General features: G+C 38.0%; 1 protein-coding gene across 2 annotated transcripts in view; it reads left to right on the top strand.

The window, feature by feature from the left end:
* PPP3CA (protein phosphatase 3 catalytic subunit alpha) overlaps positions 1 to 24,348 on the top strand; it is a 171,038-nt gene that overhangs the window by 104,962 nt on the left and 41,728 nt on the right. For both annotated transcript variants that reach the window (XM_030947627.1, XM_030947626.1), the window contains exons 3-4: positions 15,612 to 15,736; positions 24,071 to 24,182. In XM_030947627.1, the coding sequence (XP_030803487.1) occupies positions 15,612 to 15,736; positions 24,071 to 24,182 (237 nt within the window). The remainder of the gene's footprint in view (positions 1 to 15,611; positions 15,737 to 24,070; positions 24,183 to 24,348) is intronic.

Genomic DNA, 24,348 nt, shown 5'->3' with positions numbered 1-24,348 from the left:
TTTGAGTGGGAAAATCAAATAAAGCTGAATTGAGAGGAAAAATAATTTGCATGGGTTTCTGAAGTGAGGGCTGAGTGTATTGTATTGTAGGCTGTACACCTGCTCAGTTTAGTGGCTAGTGTAAATGGGGCTCCTCAGTGTAGCATGGACACTGCCCTTCACAATCCTTAAAAATGAATTTGAAGTGCAGCCAGCAGATATTGCCTTACTTTATTGCAAAATAGCTGCCTAATGTTTGACAGCCATTTCACATTGTGAGTACTATGCATTGATTAACTAACAGCACAAAGTCTTTCTGAAGAAGCGTTTTTATTTTCTTAACAAGAAACAAGGAGATGTAGATAGTTGTGGAAAGGAATAGCATCTGCTGCAGGCCATCAGATGTTTCCCAGCAGTTCCTGAGGCTACTGGCTGTGCAGTCTGGACCTTGCTCAGCCCAGCAGCACAAGGTGGGATGACCTGGCTGCACACCAGTCATTGCAGTGCCACCATGAGCATGTCACTGTGGTGCTGCAGTGTAAGTCCAGTGCAAGAGGGGATGCTGCCTTCATGATAAGGAGGCCTTGATGCTGACTCTTACACAGATGCTTGATTCATACCAAATCAGAGTCTGAGCTGATGCACCTTTTCTTGATAGATAAAGTATAAGAATTACAGGACTTAGCAGAATTTAAAGCCTTGGAGAGGGTATTAAACTTCAATGCTGTTTTGCGGCCTCATGTGCTATTTTTCACCTTTTTTTTCCTGATGGTTTTCACTGAAAACCACAACATACTTCTCTTTTTGTTTTTGTTTTCTGTTGAAATAAGTATCTGTCTAATAATACAGCAGCAATGAGGGAGAGTTTTTGTCTGGGATCCAAAATCTGTATGTGACTCACGTACATGGGTAGCATTAGACTGACGATTACAGAGGACCAATTTTCTGTAAAAAACGTCTTGAACTAAGCACGAAACTTGATTCTGACTTGGAATATGCACTGATTTTGTTTACTCATTCCTTTTAGAATGGCAGATTTTTTCTAGTTTACCTAGTTTAAAAAATAAAATACAGTGTATTTTAATATTTTAAAATATTAAAATACAGTGTATTTTATTGTTTTATAATTTACCTGTAAAACCAGGTAGATTATTAGATGACATCTGTTGTCTCAAAATTCTATTCAGGAATTATTTTTTTTTCACATCTGTACTTCATTTATTCTTGACCTTTCAGTTAAGCATGAACTTGTTCCAGCACTGAGACTGGGAATCAATTCTGTGTGTCACAGGTTTTGATGCAGTCCCAGTGTCAAGACAAACCAGGGGCCTAGAAAACTGCTCCCTTCCTTCTCTCCTGTTGTAGCTCTCCTGTCTTTGTCCTGACATATTGAAAAAGAAGGTGAAATTAAACACAAGGGGAAGAGAAAAGCTAAAGTAGGAAATCACAGCTGCAAAGGATGTATTCAGAACAATTTTAACACTGTACCTATATTTTATTTCAAAAGTTTATAGATATATTTGCATGATCGTATTTTTTTCCTTAGTGTTGTTTAGGTAATTTCTTGCCAAGTCTTAATGTTTCACACTGAACCCCTCACTGTCTCCATTCCTAAACAGTCAGGCAGGAAAAGACAGCTAACCATGATTAAATCAATATATTTTCCCTCTGTTTGTATTTAGGCACCCTTTTTATTCTATAATTATTACCTAACCAGGTAGCAGAAACAAATGTTTTTATGTTATTTAATATGTATTTTGCTCAGGATACACATGCTCTTTGAAGAAAAATACAGCCTTTTTTGTTTCTTCCTGAATGCAGAAAATTACCATTCTTTTTAGTAGAATGATCACTTTGTTTGTGAAGGGAGTTTGAAGAACAGGTAAAATGACTTCTTGCAGTTTAGAAATTATTCATTTTATACCTTGTGCTTTCCTCTTCTCTTGACACTCTATTTCTCTGGTTTGAGGAATGTATCCATCATCAATTTCAAAATGTGAATTTTCCATTGCTAGAAGTTTAGTGAATTAATGTATTTTAAAACCAGCATACACTCTTAATATTAAATAGCTTTCTGCTTTTACAAATGCTAGCAAAATGACTTCATGCTGGTTAGTAGCTCAAAAACTGCATCAGCCAATAATGAATATTAGAGTACTGTAGATAAGAATTATAAAAACTCAAGTAAAGGTACAAGGGAAATGGCCTTTTAAGTTACCAAATAAACTCTTTTACTGTTGCTGTTTACAACAGAGAAATATCTCCTGATAATCCAGGACTAAAGTAGCAAGAGAGGCAGGTGCTGATACTTCTATTAAATCTTTAATTTGACAGAAAAGCCAGGTTTTGCAGCCTACCACTTGCTTGCATTGTCGCTAATTGAGTTTTAAATGTTGCACTCTGTTTCCTGCTGTAATGATGATTTATATCTTTCTAGTTAATGAGCCTAGATAATTAGAGCAGCATCCATGTTCAAGGGCTGCCTTGAAAACCACAGCAGTGCTGCAGTCCACTGAAAAAAATACCTTAAATGATGGTTCTTTACCCTTTTACTTAAAAAAGAATTTCACAGAATACTGTTCTTGTAGGTGGCAAATAAAAACCTGTGTTGAAGATGGAACCTCAATACAGAAAAGCATTTTGGCTAGTCAGGTGTGAAATAATCCCACAAATCATGATTATGAATGATCTATGGAAAGATGACAGTGTTAGTCCAGTTCTTAATGACACTATGTTGTAATGCCTTTCCAAGGGTGTGAGACTTTTAGCATTTCACATCATCATCCTCTGTGCCCAAAAGGACAGTATAATTAAAGCAAAACAAGACAATGATATTTACTAACTGTGAGTACCAAACCCACAAAGAAAACAAAGCTTGTTTATTTAAGTATTTTGTTCTCTTTTGCAAGTATTCCTGGAGGTGTTTTTTTCTGAGACACTAGTATGCAAATGAGATCTATGTGGCAGGGAGTACAGGGAATATTAAGAATTATTGCTCCAATGCAAAGCACATCTGATCCTTACTGTTATCCATGCTGCTTCTGATAACTTGCTCCAGTTTAAATAGCATTAAATAGATTTTTTTTGTGTGTGGTTTTGTTGTTGCTGTTTGTTGTTGGGGTTTTTATTTGTTTGTTTTGTTGGTTTGGGATTTTTTATCAGAGATATGAATATCTGGAGTAGAACTTTGTTACAACAATTTTAAAAGGAAAAAAAGGGGAAAACTGCTTTCTGGACTTGCAAGACTTGTGCCCGCAGAAGCCTTGCTAGGCTGCAGAAGTCTGTGACTTTGTTCTTTCACTTCCCTTATTGCTGCTGTTTGTTTCTAAAAGTAGATCAAGGAGAGGGGCTCAAGGAAAGTCCTGACTCCTTTCCTGCTGAAGTTTAGGACTGGAAATTGTTCCTTGCTCATCTTGGAAGGGACAACTCAGAAGCTTCCAGAATTGAAGGAGGATCTTCCAGACCCTGCCCAGGTCCTGGGATCCCTTGTAACCACATACTGGATCAGTCCTCAATGGAAGAGATGAACTGTTGTCCACTGCTGATGGGAAGTAATGTTGTCCATGGCAAGTTTCTAATCCTCCATCCTCTAAGAGAAATTGTCAAAACATTTCCAGAGTTTTAGGTCTTTTCTATGTGGTCCAGTTTCACTGAGCCTTTTATCAAAGCTGGAAAAGTATTCAAAATTAACAAATACGACGTTTTTCATTTTTAAAATTCTTAAAATAGTCTTTTAGACTTGTATAATTCTTAAACAAAGGACTAACATATATGTCTGTTCCTTGGTGGAAAACCTCAAGTATTTCCTAGGTGTATGTGCATTCTTATGAGGTAAGAGAATTAGTTGTTGGATTTTAAATTTTTTTTTTTTAATTTTAGAATTGTCTGTTCTTAGAGACAGCATGAAAAAGAGAAAAATAGGTTTGAAAGCCTGTTCTTTTTGACTTGTGTTATTTCATAGCACCTTAATCAGCTCGACTTCCTGTGATGCATAGATATCCCTGCCTTGCTTGGTCACCAAAAAGACACACACACTATTATCTTCTTCTGTGGGTGATGATCTTCTAAAGCCTGATTGCCTTGTGTGCTTTCTGAAGATAAGGTCCTGTCTGCACTGACTCATATTTTTTTTTGTCACAATGATATGTCTTTCTTTTTTTTATAAGAAGCTTCTGTTGATTTTGCTGCTTCTTTTTTCTTTTGGTCACATGCTTTTCAGCTTTCTAGCAGTCTATTTATAGTAGACAGACTGTTGAAGGTCTTTATTGAATTTTCTTTACCAAGTTCACTAGTAAATATTTCAATTTGAAATATAGATACACAAAAATATTGTATGAACTTTTCAATGAATATATAGTTATAAAACTTCTGGAGTACATGAAAACATTCAGATACAATAAATACAGATTTATAATCCAAGAGGGTTTTTTTTTAATATTGTATTACTTAGCCAGATATAAAAGGCTAAAGAGAGACTGCCAAGCAATATCTACAGTTGCAGCGAAGCACAGGCAAGCTCTAACAAACATATGAATACATTAAAATTTTATTATTTTTATGTGTCTGAAAGGTTTCTGCCTCTGGGTCACTTCAAATAACCAGGTTATTGCAGTCCAAAAGAGAAGCAAGCAGCCTGGGAAGTCTGTGAAGTGCAAATAGCATATTTTTTTCTTAGTACACATTTGTCACTTGACAGTATCAAATCCAGAAAAGAATTGTTTTCCTAAAATTGTTGGGCTGTTGAAAGCCAAATTTGACCGATCAGTTTTGCAAAACCATTACAAGGGAGAAGCAGCAGCAGCAATTGGTGTTTCATACAGAATGTGTAATGAGGGCAAAGGATTTTGTTTCATTAAATCGAGGCAGCATGTTCTTGGGAATAAAGCCTCTTGCCTGTTTGCAAGCAAGGAATAGAATAGCTAGAAATATGCATGAAAATTAATATAAATGCCATCAATGTAGAAGATACCAGGTTCACTATTCTTCTCCTGTAAAAAAGACAGTTTGTTAAGCTACTCATTATAGAAAACAAAGGGAATTAGACATCAATAAAGAAATGAATGAACAAGAAATTGGAGTGGACCCGCTCCTTGTAGCAATGGACTATTGAATTACAAGTTATGATTTCTTTCAAGGTGCTGGAGTCCAGACTTTCTGTCTGACAATATGTGGATGATAGTAAGCAACAGTGTAAAATCTAAGCATCTGTAAGTATCAAGGGACCTATACAGCCATATAAATCCAGGCTAGATGCAGACATGATTGCTTAAAAACACAATGGCATCTTGTGTGTTGGCTGTTTTCCTAACCAATGACAGCAATTTTATTGCCAGAAAATTAGTAACACTGCTGGGTTTACTGCATTTACCTTGACTCTGTGGAGAAGTTCACTCTTTTCATTTGGCATTTGGGTTTTGAGGTTGGTTTTTGTTTTTTTGCAATAGTAACTTTTGTTTTAGTGAAAGTTCAGCTTCCTATGATGTTTCACCATTTTGGTTGATGATATCATTGTTCTAGTGAAGGACTCTGGTCAGAGAGCCTCCTGGAGTTGCTTTGGTAAGGGTCAGTGGTTTTGAGCACTTCCTTGGGTTTTTGCTTGACTCTGCTTTGTTGAACAGAAGCACATACTGCAGAGGTCAGCTTGTCACCAGCCCTCACAGGATGGAACCTCACAGCCTGTAAGAGATGGCGAAAAGTGGCATTTCTCTCTGAAATTTAGTGGTTATGGGGAATCATAAATGGTTTAATAACATGCTACATTAAAATTTCAAGTAAAAATGATACTCTTACTGTGAGCATTTCTAACTGATGGCTTTTGTCAAATCATGTTTCACCAGGAATGTTTTCATGGTCCTTGTTTTTTACAGCTGGGAGCTGAATTTAAAATGGCAGGAAATGCATGCTAAAGAGAGATGAGGAAGAGAAATGCAATTCTTTTAATATCATGGAAAGGATTTTTTCTTTTTTCAGGACACAAGTAAACTAATCTATGGCTGGTTTGGGGGTTAGTATTGTAGTATATTATAGTTGGAAAGAACATTTTATGTTATGATTTAAACTGATAATGTATTGGATCTCAGCCAAAAGCAGACAATGTTCTTTCTGAAAAGTGAGTCATTCTAGGGAGCAAGAGAGTTAAAAAGGAAAGTTCTTCTGAAATAAAGGTTTAACATCTTCAATCTGTGTGAGCATAGTATTGTGTTAAAAAATCACTAGTCTCCAACTTGCATAGAATGGGAAAAAGGAAATGCTCATCTCTTACTGCTCCATTCAAGCATTATTTTGCTGTGTGCTCTGATGGGATTGTGTTACATATAATTGTATTATCTGTTTGTCTGGGGTTCGAGCAGAAGAATCCTTTATCCTGCAAGTGCAAAGTGTAAGGTGTGGAGATCCTTGGTTGGAGATAGTGAATTCATGTACGCTTAATTCCCTTATCAAATGTCAGTGAAATATTTTGACTAATAGGCAGCATATTAAACACTTATCTCCCCTTGGAATGTCTGGTCTGTAATCATTAAAATATATTTACTAACTCTACATTAGGAGCCTGAAAGGATGTCATATTTGAGGTTACTGGTAGACTACAGACCAGAAGAGTGCCATAAATGCCAATTCAGTGTAACAGAGTTTTTCTTAATTTTTTTTCACCTGATACTCTCTCTGCAAGGTGGTGGCCTTTTCTTCTCACCTCTGTTTCTGAACAGCAGTACTCTCTTACCTTTCAGAACAGCTTAAGGCATGTGATGTGGTTGGTAGCTGTCTGCTAAAATAATACTTCTTTCCTGTCACCCCCCTCTTCTGACTTTTTGGGTTTTTTTCCCCTCTCTAGCCAGACATTAGGAAAACAATTCTGAATATAGTGTAAGGGGCTGGTTAGCTTGCTTGAGCAGCACAGAGCAAGAGCTAGCCCAAATCTGCCTGACTGACACCCCTTAGTGCTGCCCTTAGTCCTTTTTAACTTGCTTGCACTCTGCCTAATAACAAGGTTATGCAAAGAAACATAATTAAGGCTATTCAGTTCATCAACATGACTTCTTTGTGTTTATTTTCATAATGATCATTAAGTGATAGCAGTTTGTTTCTACAGCTAGGTATTCTTAGCTAGGTGTTCTTAAAGGTGCCTTTAAACCCCAACCATCCTATAATTCATGTTGATTTAAGATCAGCATATGGATTTAGCCATCTACTCAAGATCATGTTTATGATCTTGAGGAAATCAAGGGGAAATCATTGCGGTCAACTCCTTGAACTGACTCTCCTAACTAATTATTCTGTGAGCTTTTACCAGGACAAAAAATTACTTTGGAGAGCTTTCTCTTGAAAGCTCTCTTTCTCAGAGTTTAAGCATTTTTCACCAGAATTATATTTGCATAAGACTTTGGTTATATAATTTAGATTATATAATTTCAAAAAGTAATTTTCTGTGTCTTAAACTAGAATTGGGGAACTTGTACGTTGCTTGCTTTCCTTTACATTATACTCATATACTATCACATGAACACCCCTAGTACAGAAGGGCTGGATACAGTGATGGCTCAAGCCCACTAAGATGGATGCAAAAGCTGACATTTAAAGCTCAGTAGGTCTTTGCTGCTGGTTCTTTTCATTCATGGCTCTGAATATAGCCCAAATGCTACACTTCACTGAATTTCTTTAAGCTAATTGTGCTGGCTCTTCCAACTCAGGAGGCATACGAGTATCCATGTTGATACTGATGGTTGCTAATTAAGAGCACAGGAATTTGAGAAATTTCATTTTCCCTTCTGTTTCTGGGACGTACGGAGTGCTACATATACAAAGGTAACAAACAAATGCAGTTTTTCGTTGTGGGCAAATGTTTGTTTTCCACTGATAAGATAAATTGTTGCACTGAAGGAAGGAGGATACTCTTTGTAATAGTGTTGCTTCTTATTCCTAATAAAACACTTAGTAGGGGTGGGGTAAAGCATCGCGTAGGGCTGTGATGGCGCAGAATGAGGAAACTGTGACAGCAAATGTTATCCCTAGGTAAAAACGGATAACTTGTATTACCAGCCAACGTGAAGGCTTTGTGGTTGGGTTTTTAGATAGTAGGCATTCATATACCGAAGCTTGACATGGTAATACTGCTGCCTGTAAAATCTTGTACGTTGTTGGGTGCTTGGAAGGTGATTGGATTGCAGTCTGTGATTGTAATACTGCTCTAAAATTCTCTAGTAAGAAGAGAAAACTATACTCTCCATTGTGGCCCTGTAAAAAACTGAGGCTTTCTTTGGGCTTTATGTAACTCTCACTGGATCCATGTAATACCAGTGCCTGTGTTTTAGCTTTACTGGGGTTGGGATTAGTGCTGCTGAGAGAAATACTAATTGTAGAGAAACCTGTTCCTAAGAGTTGAATTAAATAATCAGAAAAAAAAAATCCTGTTATTTGAGATTCTCCTCTTCAAAAGTCGTTTTCTCATTTTGCCTTGTTTCACCTTCCCTAAATTTCATTTGGAACATTGTGTTTAAAGCCAGGCTGTGCCTGCTTCTTCTGCACTATCTTCCTTCCTCCTTAAAAGGGCTGTCTGCTCCTGGCGCATTGAATTGGATGCAGCAATATAAATGTGCATTGCTCCCTCTCAGGCTATCCCTGCTGACTGAACCTGTGACCTTATAAACTGTTAAAATTCCTTGGGCCTTTGTTTTTCACATCTGTAAAACTGAGGATAAGAGAATTTTCCTATTGCTAAAAATAACCTTGATCTCAGGATATGAGCTGGAAATCCTGACCCAAACACTTTCCTCACAAATAATCCTTCTGATGGGGTTATTTGTGGAATATGCATTGCTCCCTGATTTTAAGGGTGCATTAACAGGAGGCAATGACAGTATACTTGCTTTTATATTTGCTAAGGAGGATCCTCAGGGGCAATGCTGACCTTGGGAGGGGGGCAGGGGAAGAGCTGGTTGTTTCTTTGGTGGATATGGGAATGAATGCTGATTTAGTCCTGTCACACTTTGTTTCTCCCTCTGTGACCTCATTCGGCATCTTGTATATGTGATGAAAGCACCTACCTATGTTGATCTTGTAAAAAAATATCTGTAAAACAGTCACTAAATCACCATCCCCTTTCTACTACCATTCCATTAAGTGGCTTTGATCTGGAATTGATAATTTTCATTTGGTACCTCATTACTGACAAGTACTACCAACTTACTCTTCTGAAAAATTCAGCTGGGGTAGAGGCATAGGGAGAAGGGCTTTTTCTCTGCCCGTGTAGGTTTTACAGCAGCTGGTAGAGCCTGTTTCCTAATACTTGTTTCTGGTATTTCCTGTATACACAAAGGCACTCCTCTGCCTGCTAAGCATATATACTGGTTTGTATTTTGTTTTGAGACACTGCAAATAATATTGTGACATGAAAATTAATATGTAGAGCCATTTTTAAAGACTTTGTGCTGAAGACATTTTTCTAGGCTTAGCATTTTGAAGGGCTTCTGCTGCATGGGTTAGGGTTTGGGTTTTTTTTTGCTTCCTCCATCAGAGAATATTAATGACTGTTGTCCTGAAGGTCTTTTCTGATGTGATGTTTTCCCTTCTCTATTCTTTTTCACTCTGCCTCTTCAAATCAAGTGTCATTAATTTGTTCTAGCCTTCAGGGGATAGTGGGAGAAAACTAACTCCCATTAGAAGGAGTGAGCGTGGGTGATCTTTACAGACACTGGAGTTGCAAGTGTTGGCAGAGCAGAACACAGTACAGTGTCCTCATGTGCTGCACAGAAAACAGATTTTCCCAAGATGGTCCTTGCCATTTTTTCCTCTATGCAAGGAAGGAATCTTATCAGTCAAATAACATTGGCAAATGTGGCCTTGATGCTTTCTTTGTGGTTTCCTTTGCTGTACCTGTATGGTCAATGGTTTCCAGATTTATCTCCGGCTAACCAGGCCTGTTTATGAAAATACATGATTGAAGTTTTTTGTTAATGCCACTTCACTCTGGTAGTATAAACTCATCAATTTGCATGCAGTGATTGAAGGGAAGAGATAGATGAAAGCCTATTATAATCACGTTAGATAACCAGATATGAATATGAATGAGATCATGCTTCTTTTGAAAATAGAGCTGTGTTGTTCAATAGACTTAGTATAACAAACATTTATATTAAAGCCCATTATGTTGAGTCTTGTCCTTGTTTTCTTTGGAAGAGTTACTTAGTGAGCTGTCTACATGATTCTGACCTTAATCTCAGTAAGTAATGAAATCTGCAAGTTCTTTAAACAGCTCACAAACAGGAACAGAATTGCATGGCAATGAAACAATGTATGTAACTTAACCACAAACTTTGTGTCTTGAGTTGCCCTGTACTGAGCAGATGCAAATAAAAATCTCTAGAGTTTCTTCTTTTATTTTGTACTTCTTCCTTGTCGTTCTCCAGAAAATAAGGAAGAAAATTACGCTTTCCTTAGTGATTTAAAAAATGGAATGAAACTGTGCTATTCTGAACATTTCATATTGCTATGGCAATATATAATATTCCTCAGATACACATTTGCTGACAAACTTCATTCAAGCTGTAAGGTTATGTAGTCAAAGACATGTGACCCTTATATGTGACTTTGTTATTAAATTTTGAGGAAAATCAGAGCCTTCTGGCTTATAGTTGAACCCTTCAAAAACAATGCAGTGGTTGTTCTTGAAGCACATGAGAATTTTATGCATAGCTGTTGCAGTTGTTTTCCCTCATGTTTGAGTTTTCTGAGGAAACCCAGTCTTTGATAACTGAGCTACAGAAGTTGGTTTAGTTGATTTTGCTTTGCCTTTGTGTGGCCACTGTAAGTGCTCCTTCCCACTTGGCTTCTTCACTTAGCCTTTTGTAACTTACCATTCTGTCAAACTCCTTGCCAAGAGAAATGTTTAGGGCATACTTCTCATTGGACATGCAGCCTCTTTACCATCTAATTGTAGATCTGTACAAGTGACCAGCCACAATTCTGCTCAGACATGCACAGGTTTACATGCTGCAATCATTGTTTTGTCAGTAAGGCTTTGTAAGTATCAGTTGTCTTTGCAAAGCAGTAAGCTCTTGGAAGCATGTGCTCGCTAATGGAATGGTAAGCAGCTAAATGCTTCCAAAACATTGTACAAAGCAACCTCCTTTGGGATTTACAGTCTGCATTCTACAATGTAACTCAATAGGGAGTTTTCCTCCCTTAGGTATTTTAGTATTGTGTGCTGCTTTGCTCAAGCACAGTGTCTTGGAACTCAGCGCAAAAACATCTCCAGCTCAATGAATGTAAAGAACAAGTGATCAAGTGGTGGATATTATTCCCTACACAGTGGTTTAAAAGATATCTTTGCTAGATTGTTGTTAATTGTCATATATGTATGAGTTTGGAAATGCTGCTTCTGGAGCTGCTCCTAATACCTGATGGGATTTGAAGATGAGAATATAATCTTGATACATGGAATGAAAATTCACTTGAAACAGTAACTGTATTTTACTATCAGCCCATTATGTTACACCAATTAAGTGTGTACCTGGTAAATGAGCAAATAAGTGCGGCATATCCAAACTGTTGCAGATAGAAAATGTTTAAATTGATGATGTTTAATGTAGTGTGAATATAAATTTTGTTTTTAATGTCCATTTGGAGTGGGAAACCATATAGAATAATCTTTGGACTGAGTTTGTACATAGTGAAGAGCATTTAATTATCTGAAGGAAGGTATATGAAGAGCATTCACAGACATTTTATTTGTGCCAGTAGACATTGCACTCTAAATCACTGTTATACCAGTGATTTGTCATCTATAAACAAACTGGCACATGTGCTGCTCAGCTTCAAATTTCCTTCGCTGCTTGTACCACTTGAAATCAGTGGTTTCTGTTTCAGTATTGCTTGTTCTTTGACGTAAATCAAAGACAAATCCTCACAGTGAAGCCATCAGAAACGTAATTTAATTTGTATTAGGATGACAAAAACATTTCTCCTGTGTCTTGCCGTGTCCAATTTCTATTTTTGGAATAGAATGATATTTTATAGACAGTTAAATTGGAAAAAAATCTGCTGCTATAGGTAAAGGTTGTGTAGTGGATCAAAATACCCATCATAACAAGTAGAAAAAGCTGCTGAGAAACATGATTTCTCAGGAATTGCAAGGGCAGTCCTATGAATTGAATCTTGTTAAGGGGCCCATGTCTTCCTTGAAAACTTCCTCAACAGAGATACGTTTCTAAGGAGTCCACAAACAACTAGTGTTTCTCAAATTTTCTGATTGTACCAGCAATTACTTTTTTGAGATCAGGACATTAGTTTTGAAAAACTTAAAAGTTTCTTTACATTCAAAACATTTCTAGTGTGTTGTGCAGTTCTGGAGCCTGCTGCCCTGAGAGTTTAGGTAGGATGTTGACAGGCTCAAATAGACAAATTCTGAAGCAACAAATTTGATGCCTGAACTGACCCCAGAAATAGTAAGTGAGTAGAAAAAGTTTTGTTGTTCTCCAGCTGGCAATTTTAGAATACAAAGGAAGTTGAAGAGCACTGGGTAAATTAAGCAGTGCTGTCTTCTTTGGGGAGAATTTTCTGTCTGATTAGTTGTTATTATAAATGAATGAGTGTGCAAAGGCCATGACTTGACGGCACTTCTGTGAAATCATTGATATTGGATAGTATGTGAATTCTTCCTCTGGATTTTTTTTTTTCATATGAACTCAGCTGCTTTTAATGTTAATCCTGCACACATCGAAACCATGCTTTACGTTCCCTGCGTTCATAGTTTAAATCCATAAGTACATTGATCCTGGAGATCTTCATTAAAAATTGAATTTCCTGCTTTACTGTGCTGGGGATTTTTTGGTTATTAGTGATGAAAGAATGTTGATACCTCTTTGCATGTGTTGTTAATAGTAAGAGCTCCAGTACCAAAAGAGGGCCTGCACAGGTGTGACAAACCAGGATGTGTCTGGCAAAGTTAACAGGAGCAACAGATTCAATGCTAATACTTGTAAGAGAGTAAACCTGAATATATAATAACCAGTGTGCTTTTAATTATTTTTTTTTCTTGTAACAAGAAGGATGAAGGTAGTCCACTCAGCAGTGTGGTGTGGATATGGAACCTCTCCTGTGGACTCTTGGTGGGACAGTGCTGCAAGTTCTTTCTTAGTGATAGGAAGCTGAAACATGACAGGAAGACTATTGCTAGAGTTATTGGCTGGTGGATGTTTCTGCCTTTATGAATGGAAATATAATGCTGTGTCTCTTTTTCTCCCACCTAATGAAAGATAAAGCATTGATTCAACTGCCTGGGAAATCTTCCAGATCTGAGAGGTTCATAGGAATTTAGAGTTGGAAAAGAAAGGTGGCAGAACTATAGCTTTAGAAGCAGTTGCAGTTCTTTTGAAATGATAAATTGAGTATAGTGGTGTATGCATGCAAAATTGCCCCTTTAATTAATTGGTAAATCAGGCTATTCATCAGAATATGAGTATATGGGTTTTACATTACAAGGACATTTCAAGCCTATCCATACAAACCTGGAAAGTGTAAAGTCTGTAAGCTATTCCATCCTATTCCAGGCAAAATACTAGTTGGATTAACTGTATATGTAACATTGTCGTTTCCCAGGAGGAACTCTGGGATTAGGCCATAATAAATTAAACCTCAATGCTAACTCTTATTTTGAGCATCTTCCTCTCTCTACTTTTACCTGCTGATTTTAAGTTTCTCTTTTGGAACTATTTTAATTGACAAGGTGAGTTTTGGGTGCTGGGCTTTTCAGTTTTCCATCTTTGGGGGGGGTGGGTTTTGTTTTTCCTGGATACATTTCAGCATCTATTGCTAAGTATAAAAGAAGTAGGCTGCTCTGTGCAAAGTGCCTAGAATATCTGTCAAGTACCCATTTTCAAGACCAGTTCAGACTTTTGCAACTTGTGGGATTGCAGAGCTTTGCACTTTTTATTTCTGTCCTTTTTACTGATTTGTACACTGCTTTTCTGACTTGTGACAAATGCAGGGATGTGCAGGTCCTTGCAGAAAGCTTTCTAACCTTTCTGGTTTCTCTGTAATGGGCTCAGTGTATTTACCTGTTCACATATATCTGCATACCAAAAGAAAAAAAAAGTCTAGTTTCTTTGTGCTTTAAGTGAAACTAAAGAAGTTAAATCAATTTAAAAATCTGTAAGTCTTGTTCAACTTCAGGTTTTTGCAGTTGGAGCAAATGGGGGCGGGCGATAATTGGTAGAGCTGTACAGTTATGTAACTAAAAGCTTTTCTGCTGCAAGTTAGAAGAGCAGATTGCCTGGCCATCAAATTGTGACACGTGTTTTTAATCTTCCCACAGTGTCCGTGCAGAGGAGTACAGTCAAGAAATGTGTATTGGTTTGGTAGATTAATGTGTTCAAATAAAGATGTTACCAAAAAATTTCCTTCGGAGTACAAACATTTTTTTAGAGAAACAGTGGTGGTGTCATACCACTTGGACATTTAAATAGTATTTATTTTGCATAATTAATGGCAGATATTATTCTTAGGTTGAAATTGTAATTGTTGATGGCTTTTAGTATGAAAGTTGTCATCTAAAACTCACAGTGGGGAATCAACTGGTAAAAAGATTATACAGTGTATCACAGTGGTGATAAGATGAAATATGCTATTTTATGGGAAAATATAGCATGTCACTATCACAGAAGAATGGTCAGCTAGCCAGGAATCATGAATTGTCACTAATTTCACATAAATATTCATGAAAGCAGTGACTGAGATATCAGTGGGTTTTTTCTGTACCCAAAGGGGGTGGGTGGTTGATTTGGTTTGGATGGGGGTTCTTTCTGGCTTTTGTATTTAGTTTTTTTGATGGAATGACACTATGTGGATCTTAGTGCATACATTCAGGGAAAAGTGATACAAGTATAAAACTATAAAGTGAACTTGACTGAGATGAAAGACAGTAGCATATGAACACTTTGCCCTGGGAGTTTGTTGGATTTGGTGCTGCAGCTGTGGTATATAGTCCTTTTGTATCTATATGGAGTTGTGACTTCAGCTTCTCCAAGGTATGTTGACAAATGTGAGGTTTGCTTATCTGCAGTGGAGCAAGGGCATTACCTGAAAGAGAGCATCTGAGTTTTACTTAAGGTGGGCTGCTGCTGCATGATAAGGCCTATCCTGGACCCTTGGTTTTCTTCAGTTACTTCAAAATCACCCTTAGAGTGTGAAAATCAGAGGAGGTTTTTTTTGGTTTGGTTTGGTTTGGTTTTTTTAGGTCACTGAAGAACCGGTTTAAGCAGTACCAGTCAGGGCTATTAACATCACTTTGGTTAAGGATCATTGCCATAAAAGCTCCAGGCTTGACCCTAAATGGGATGTGTGTGGGGGAAGTTATCTTTTGAGTAGAAGAAACAAAGCAGGTTTTGACACTGCACTCTTAGACATCCATGGGTTCTCCAAATGCATTGCCTGCCTTCCTGCAGATGCTTGAAATCACCCACCAGGGAGTTTGAAGTTTCACAAGAGAGCAGAGCCAAACTCTTCCCCTGAAGGCACAGACTGTTCAACTGTTTAACTAGTGAATGATGCACAAAATTGTCATAACATGTCTTTGGATTGTGTGTACCTAAGATGATTTTTGCATGGTGAATCTAAATATTGCTTCTCTTCTGTTCTAGTTTGTGGAGACATCCATGGTCAGTTCTTTGACTTGATGAAACTGTTTGAAGTGGGGGGTTCTCCTGCCAACACGCGGTACCTCTTCCTGGGGGACTACGTGGACAGAGGGTACTTCAGCATTGAAGTAAGTTTCTAATTTCTGGGTTTTGGTGCAAAATTGCTTGCAGCATGTTTTGTATATTTACCATCATATCTTAACTAGCTCAGGAATACCGAGGCTCTTCACAAATACCATGTTAATGTTGCTGGTGGTATTTTTATAAATGTTGTTTGGAATCCAGCCAAATCCCACTATATCTGTGCTGGAAAGCTGACACAGAATGGTGCTAACTAGTGGCCATCTAAATATTGCACAGAAAGCAGCATGCTCTGCAGCTTGCAAAAGCTAAATAGCCTGAGTAGATGAGAGCTATTAGAAAAGAGACATAACAGAAAAAACTTAACCTGTGACCCATAGTTTAGTTTGACTTTTAGGCTTATTTGATCTGAGTTTTCTGGATGTGAAATTTTAGGAGAATGGAAGGACTAGATGAGAGGTAGATGGGACAAAAAGCATGCAGCATGCTGTGCTGGAGAAAATGAGTAAGTTCTGTTTAGATATGGCATGCAGGAGTGCATGATCTCTGGCTTTTATGCAGCACTTGAATCCACAGAGAAGTGATGCACAAATGCCCTGTTGGTGGTGCTGAGACCTGGCATAGTCTCCAGGTGAGGCCATAGAATGTGGAGGTCAAATGGCCTCTTTAGCTGGCTTGTGAAAGAAACAGTGTCCTATCCAACCTGCCAGCTTTGACTAGAAGTGAGTCAAATACCAAACCCAAATTCTCTGTTCCAGTGCTCGTAAAGCAAACTAGATGTTTTCTTCTATCCTGTGTTATTGCTTGATTTTACAAACTGACAGGATGAAGTGCATGACTACTGCATAAAACCTGATGTGTATTTTTTGTCTAGGTTATAGCTGATCTAGTCATTGAACAGTCAATCAGAAATCCTTGCTGAACTCTTGATCTTTTCTGTGAAAAGTTCAGACTTGAATTCCCTCTGAGTCAGGGCAGAATGCCCATTACCTATTGGAAGCAGTATAGATCCTATGATGCATGTCTGTGTGTCTGTGACTAGATTAGATGGCATCATGTCAGAACACATCCACTGCTGTTTCATTCTACATCCCACATCAAAGTACACTGTTGCCATATTGGTATACAAGTATATAAGGCCAAGCACCTGAGTTATGTGTTTGGAAAACAGATCAGTGTATTATCTTGCCAGTGTTAGGTTTAAAGTAAGAAGTTTCTGAAAAAATAGATTCAATAAAACTACTTTTCCTTTATTAGTTCATTTTAAAACTTCATTTTAAGTGAGCTGGTAATCACTGCTGTGGGTTGCCATGCTGGATTGCTTAGGGAGGGTTGGGAAGGAGGAGCAGGAAGAGCTGCACAGACTTTAAACCACTGTGCAGCTCTGTCTTGAACTACCATTTTTGAGTTGTGATAACCTCATTCATATCTCCTGCAGTCTTTGATTGAGACAAGATGTGTCTGGAAGAGGAAAGTTTTTGTCTTCATTTCTATATACGTAGGCTTTTAATAAAAGAAATAGAACCGCTTTGAACTGTTTCTCTGACAGTTTACCAAAATCTGTTCCAGGGCTATTGCCAATTAAAGAAATAGTAAGCCATATGAAACAAAGACAACAGCCTATGTATAGGCAATAATCCCCATAAAATCTCTCATTTAGCAACCTGTGCATACATACTTAGCAAATTGTATTCTGAATGCAGTTTTTCCATTCAGGAGCATTGCTTTTTCACTGGAAGCAGTATTGGCTTCTGCCAGCACCAAGGAAATATCTCAGCTGTCACTTATATTATTTCTTCTGTATGTTAGGTTCTCAAATCACTACTTTTTTTTGGTCACATAACTGATTTTCCCCACCTGTCACCTTGATTAAAGATTAATCTTTGAAAGGATGGGCAAGTTTCTGTTTCATAAGTGTATTTAGATGTAGAGCTGTGCATTCAGGCATGAACTCAGCACAATAAGTAGTGACAAGGGAAAGAAAATTGTGAAGAATGCAACTTGGCATTTAGAGGGGGAATATATTTCTGGTGGAGAAGGGGACCTAAGTACATAGATCAGGCACCAACTCTTGTCAGTACTTTGTGCTGGGGAAGTCATGCTGGTAAGCAGCCCCAGCCTCAGTTCATATTTCTGCCATGCCAATCACACAGTGCTCTTTCTTCCATCCATCTGCTGGCTTCCCTTTCTGCTATGGAGACAGGAGAGTATTGCAGTTCTGGGGTCTTTCCAAAAGAATTAAGTGGCTGGTCCAAGGTACTAATCATGAGTAATACAAGCTTTAAAAACATTCCCCTTGATTGCTGTGTGATCTCTAGTGTAAAAGTGACACCATTGAGCTTAGACCGAGCTGAGTTCTGATAGTGGGCGAGATAATCCTTCTCTGTGGGCTGCAAAGCATTTGGGATTTTTCTGGATGAAAGGTACTACATAATGCAAGCTATTATCATTAAGAACAGAGAAAGAAATTGCATAAGGTAGGTGGAAGGCATTTGATAATTCAGAGGGAAAAAGAGAAAAGTATTTGTATGAGGCACTCAGCAGAAATGTCGGTCCTTGCTCTATGGAGCTTTTGATCCAAGGGCTCAGTTCTTCATGTGCATGCTCCATTTTTACTGGTGTTAGCTTCACTGCTTGAAGGGGGGAGGTGCGTTTTGTGTTTTTTATATTAGCTCTAAGCAATGAGTCAGAGGATGAGAGACTGATAGAGAAGTTCCAACAGGTAAAGTTAAAAAATGTCAAGTTGTGAGTAGAATGCGACAAGGTTTCTTTGCACAGATGGAATCTTTATTCCATATCTGTGTTCTATTTTCTTTTTGACCTTTTGGCAGAACCTGGGCATTTCTTCACTTAAAAAACCAAATTTCTGCAATTTGATACAGTGCATTTGTTTCCTTGGCTGTATAACTGATAACATTTCCGGCTTGTGCACTGTTCCAGGGGTTTGACTCCAGAGTAGAAGAAACCCCTTAGTCTTCGCTGTCAAATAAGTTTTATGGTCATGGAGAGTAGAAACCCAAATAATCAAAACAGAGGGCTATTTTTAAATGTAAAGAATAGTTAGAGCCTAAGTGGTTCTGCAGGAATAGGTTGTAAGGAAGAATGACTAATCTCTTTACCCGAGTCTGAAAACTCTTTTTTGAAAAGCAGACAAGTGCTGTGCAGTATAGGGAGGAGTGTACATATAGACTATTTTTCATCACAGTCTTAGGAAAATTACAGAGTAAAAACCAACTACAGTGCATTATTAATAATAATATGTAAACCAACTGTTGGAATTATTTTCTTGCTTAATTCCATATAACAACATACAGTCTTACATGTCACTTGACCATCATAAGGTATGTAGTGATCATTTTTGGCAGAGGAAAGAGTTAAAATATGGAGAATTGAACCAGTGTTCAAAACTAACAAAAGTGGAGTTATGTTTTAAGGTTCAGAACATGCATACATTTCCCTTCCTGAGTGCACAGATTGACATTGCAGAAGGTGAAACTGGTGTTGTGGTATTTCCAGCAAGAACAAAGTGAGGTGTTTGGAGCGAGTCTAGAATTTGACCGCTGGACCTTATGCCAATAAAAAAAAGCATCTGGCACTTGAGATGCTTCTGAACTCAGTGAACTGTTGGAAATTAAATGGTCTCTCCCAAGAAAAGAATTACACATAAATACATTTATGTTAGTAAACAGTGGGTGAAGTTAGTGCTGGTGAAGTTTTGTGTTTATTATCTCTCAGGTCTCTGAACTTTCCAATTCTTCATTGGAATAATAAACACCTTTCAGCATCGTCTGTTACTGTAGTGTATTAATGTTTTCCAGTAAAGAGCTTGATTTAAAATAATTTGGGCTGATCAGGAATACTTCACCAGTGAAGTCAATAGTTTTTTTCAGTTCTCTTAAAGCAAAGAAAATCCTAGGACTTTAATTATCCTGAATTTCTTTGCCCTTTTCTTCTGTAGTCCAGTAGCAAATATCTTTCTTCATAGCAACAATTTGCACCTTGTGAGATCCCATTTTTGTATGGCATTGCTCCTCAGAGCTCTGAAAATTCAGCAAATTCAGATTATTTTATATGTATTAGATTCCCAGACTGTAACATCTGTTTGTGTCAGGGCCGTCCTTGCAGCTTGACTGGTCCTGTGCCAGCTGTTCCCAGTGTGAGTCCCCAGCATGCCAAGAACCCCTTTTGGCTGCAGGGGGAGAGCATGTGATGGCACCATTTCCCCTGCACTGATGCCATCTCTCTGTGGGACCCATCTTCTCAGAGAACAGCTGGGGCCTAGACACAGGATACCAAAAAGTAGAGTTAGGAGCCATCTCTGTCTAGAAAGTACTAGCTATAAGAATTATAGGAACATTTACAAAAAAGAATTTTCTAGTCACTTTTTGGTTGAAAAAGAGGTACTTCTTTTTGGATTTTTTTTTAACTTTTCAGATACTCTTTTTAAAGGCTGAAATGGGAGTAATGTGCTCTAAACATTAGCAAACAGTATATTGCGATTGTGCTGAAATCTTACTTGTAGTGAAGACAAAATGGCTTTTTCTTTATTTGCTGTAGTGTTCATAGTTTTCTTTGTGCTCAAGGGATAGTAGTTCAGAAATGGCAGTAAGTTGCATCTCATGTGAGTATTCTGGTTACAGCTGCAATGTGTCTTTATTTGTCTCTGAAATCATGCTGTAATAAATACTCTTCCCAGTAGTGTGAATGCAGCTGTGTGTGTAAAAAGGTACATGGTTTCCATTGGGATGATTACTCCATTCTAGGAAGCTGTATGTGTACTAGATGTTGTGATGGTACCATTGTTTCACTGCACCTACAATAATGCAATTTTTATATTTCAGGGAGGTGTGTGTTAGAGAGTGTGGGAGCTATGCCAGTTCCACAGGTCACAGAGCAGCAGTAGATACCTTAGCAATGTGTGGCTTAAATGATCCTTTCAAGTATGAATTACCCTCACACTTACACTTTATTTCATCTGCTGAGGAGTGCCCAGTGCTGTCAGTCATTTGGAGGCGGAGTTCAACTTTTGTGGCCCCTGCAAAGCCACACAACTGGCAGTGAGCTTCATCTCTCTCTTCCTGGCGCTACCAGTGCCAGAGCACCAAGAAGTGAGCATTGTGATGTTGTGGTTGTACTCAAGTGGCCATGGTGATGATTTTTCAAGGTTCCTTGTTTTAATCACATAACTTGAGATGCACAGAAGAGCTGTGGGACCTTTGGTTTTCCTTTCCAGGATGGGCTGAGATGTGGAATTGTGCAAATGCTCCAATTCAGCATGCAACAGTGGAGTTAAATCCCAAGTCTGTTTTGAAAATGTGGGTCTTTGGCTTACACAGTGCTTAATTGCACAGACCTTTTCTTTCCTTAAGCTGAGGCTGCCAGAACCTCAGCAGGAAAACAGCTTGACTATGGGAGCTGGGAGGTAAACAGATTACCTCTTTGTTACAAACTTAACATATCTGCTATTTCAACAGCTGAAAGACGCTACACAAGTAAGAGGTGTTTGAGGGTCCTAAGTATTAGATACATATATGTGTATATATAAAATACATATATATATACAAAATATGGGTCTTTGGATAGTTTGAAATGAAATAGGCAAAAATACCTTACAGATGTCTAGATCACAAGGTCTCCGCTGTACGTTTTGCATAGAGTTACAGCAGAGCTGATGTTTAGTATGTTCTTAATTAAAATGTTGAAGGAAGAAAAGGTATTTAAAAATTTTACAACAGGGAAGCAATATTATGTAATATTTAAAGACTTTAAGCTCAGATTTCAACAAGGGTAATTTATGATAAATATTTTGTTTTCCATAAGAATTATGATATGCGAAGCACAGGTAGAAAAAATCAAAACCAGCATGTTTGCTCATGATTTGTTGTTTGGACATAAGGTTTTTTGTATGGAAATGACTGTAAGTTAAAACATCATGAAAATCATTGCCCTCGTATTTGCGCTCTAGTTTGCACGGAAAAAAAACCTTCTAATTAGTTCTTATTTACTATTACAGCATTACTTCACTGAACTGCTGAAAAGAAAAGGGACAAAATTAAAGGAATCATCTAAACAAAATAAGCCTTTGATATAGTACTGCTGAAAACAACACAAAATGTGAATAGTGGGCTTATGTTGCTTGAATAGTGGCAGAGAAATAGAACTTTCTAGACTGTATTGATTCTCTGTTATCTTCCGTCTGCTCCTTATGAGTACTTCAAAGGAAGCATAGGAAAAAAAGAAAAAATAAATCTATGATAAGCAAATATAGAGCAATCAACCTGCAAACAAGTACCTAAATGCCAAAAAGTCAAAAATTCCATCTCTCCTTATTTTCCCCGCTTTCCAGGTCTGGACAATATTTTAAATATGGAGTGGTTGCTTTAATCTTGCCAGAGCTTTAGGAAAATGAAAAACTTAGTTACGAGGGCAATGTTTTGGCAGGATTAGAAGCTCTAAGGTAACTTGACTGGAGCTTTCCTTGTGTGGATGGGGGTGTCACTTTAGACTTCTTGTCTCACAACATTTACATCAAATTTTTGCATGTGTCAACAAGTTTGAAGTGGAATGTTCTGGAAATTCTTGGAGGAATGATGAAGTCATCATCAAAGAGAGAGAAAATTGCTCTGGTGGTGTGGACAAGTTCAGGTTTCTTGCCTCCTGGAATGAAACCCTCAAACCCAAGTCTGCTGGAGTTTACGCAGAGGCAGAAGACTTTCTCCACCCACACCCTTTGGTTGTTTTGGGCCACAACGGATGATTCCTGTGACCTGACACTATAATTCCATGCTGGATTACATTAGCATGATTTCCCTGGCATTCTGGCATCTCTTCTCACTTCCTGCAGTGGCAATAGCACCAGGGAGGTGGAAGAATTGGCATGACCTGGGAGGCCTCCCGTGTGTTTCCAACAGGGAGAATTAGTTTTACAATTCCTTGAGTATACTGCCTGTATTTTTGCTGTTTTTCTCTGTCTGTACCCCCTCTGAGTAGAAGAACAGAAATTACAGACAAAGGACAGGCAGAGCATTCAGATGTTTACATGTAATAAATTCAAGGCAATGAGTAGTAGTATAAAACTCCTGCTGCTGTGTGATTATCTATGGGTAGTGTGAGCACAAACACTAAAATGTTGAATCCCTTCATCTTTTCCTGATTTTCTTCTGACTAAGTAGCAAACAAGGGATCTGAAATCTACATGTTTGAGATGATTAAATTTATTATTCAGCTGTTTTTCAAGACACACTGAATTGTAGAAGGGAGTCCACACTATAATGTAGAGGCCTTGCATTGACAGTAATGCTGTTGTTGTTCTAATCTGAAACCATAGAGTACAATCTGAATTTACAATTTATTGATTATTAAGCTAAATGGAAGGATTTTTTTTTTCCCCCAGTGGAACAAAGGGGAGTGTTGGGAAGTAGTTGTAAATGAAAGTGGGGGGTTTTTGACACCTTTTGTTTCTTGTGCAGCATTTCAGCAGTTCATGGTTATATAAGAGAGGAAAGGCTGGAGGAAAAACCATTCAGACAGTTTTTCTAGCTTTCTGGGTTTTGAGAGGACATTGTGGTCTGTAAAGTGTCCCTGCAGGCAGTGAGCTCATCTCATGGGATGAGTGGGTCTTATTTCCATCTACTTTCTTGGAGCTGTGAGTTCATTTTCAAAACAAATATTTTTAATTGGGTGGTTTAGAGAGGTCTGAGCAGAGCTTAGCCTCTCTAAGTCTTTTTTTTTTATCTTTAAAAACACGTCTAGAAGAAATGTCATCTCAAATAGAAATCTTTAGGAAAGAGAAAAGGCATTGTAAAAGCTTTGTAGTAACTTCATTTAATGCAAGAGCTTTGTGGATCTTTTTATCGCGGTTGTATGTAGGGAACAACGCTAAGTGAAAAATGAACAAGCTCTCATGTAAAAACTGTGTAATTCTGGAAGCTGAGGTATTTCCTGAAGTGTGAGTTAAATTGTTCTGAGGCAAATTTTCCTTAAGCCAGGAAATGCAGGTCTTCCGGTGGAATTGTTTCCACGGGAGGTTTCTGCCTAACCTTGCAGGTGGAGAGTGTGCACTTCCTTCTAGGGATACACAGCAAGTGCTGGGGGAGAGCTGGGGCTGCTGGAGGCAGCCTGGCATGGCTGACCAGGGAGGTGCCACTCAACAAGAAGTGTAAAACTCTGACAGAATATACCCACTCGAGTTTCAGCCAGTCCAGGCTGAAATGCAGAGAAGTGTTTGAGCGTCGCATATGAAGAATGAAGTTAATCAGTTGAAAAGAAATGCTTTGCACAGATTACTTTTACTTTTTTTGCTAGTTTTTTGATGGAGGGGAATGTAAATTGTTCTGTCATTAATTATGAATTCTAATTTTCTTTCTTCTTCTGATTCACAGTGTGTGCTGTACTTGTGGGCCTTGAAAATCCTTTACCCCAAAACACTGTTTTTACTTCGTGGGAACCATGAATGTAGACATTTAACAGAGTATTTCACATTTAAGCAAGAATGTAAGTCTATCTTACCTTTCTCCTCTTAACTCCTTTTTCAGCAACTTAATTTGTTATTTTGCAGATATTTGATACTGGTTCACTATCAGTACATTTTGATGTTAAATGCCATTGATTTTAAATGGTAGTCCCTGTTCCCTGAGTGGGCAGTCACGTCTCAGTGGTG

Source organism: Camarhynchus parvulus, chromosome 4 (assembly GCF_901933205.1).
Source record: "Camarhynchus parvulus chromosome 4, STF_HiC, whole genome shotgun sequence".
NCBI classification, from domain to species: domain Eukaryota; kingdom Metazoa; phylum Chordata; class Aves; order Passeriformes; family Thraupidae; genus Camarhynchus; species Camarhynchus parvulus.
The sequence above is the reverse complement of the archived record's forward strand: the minus strand, read 5'-3'. Positions and strand labels throughout refer to the sequence as shown.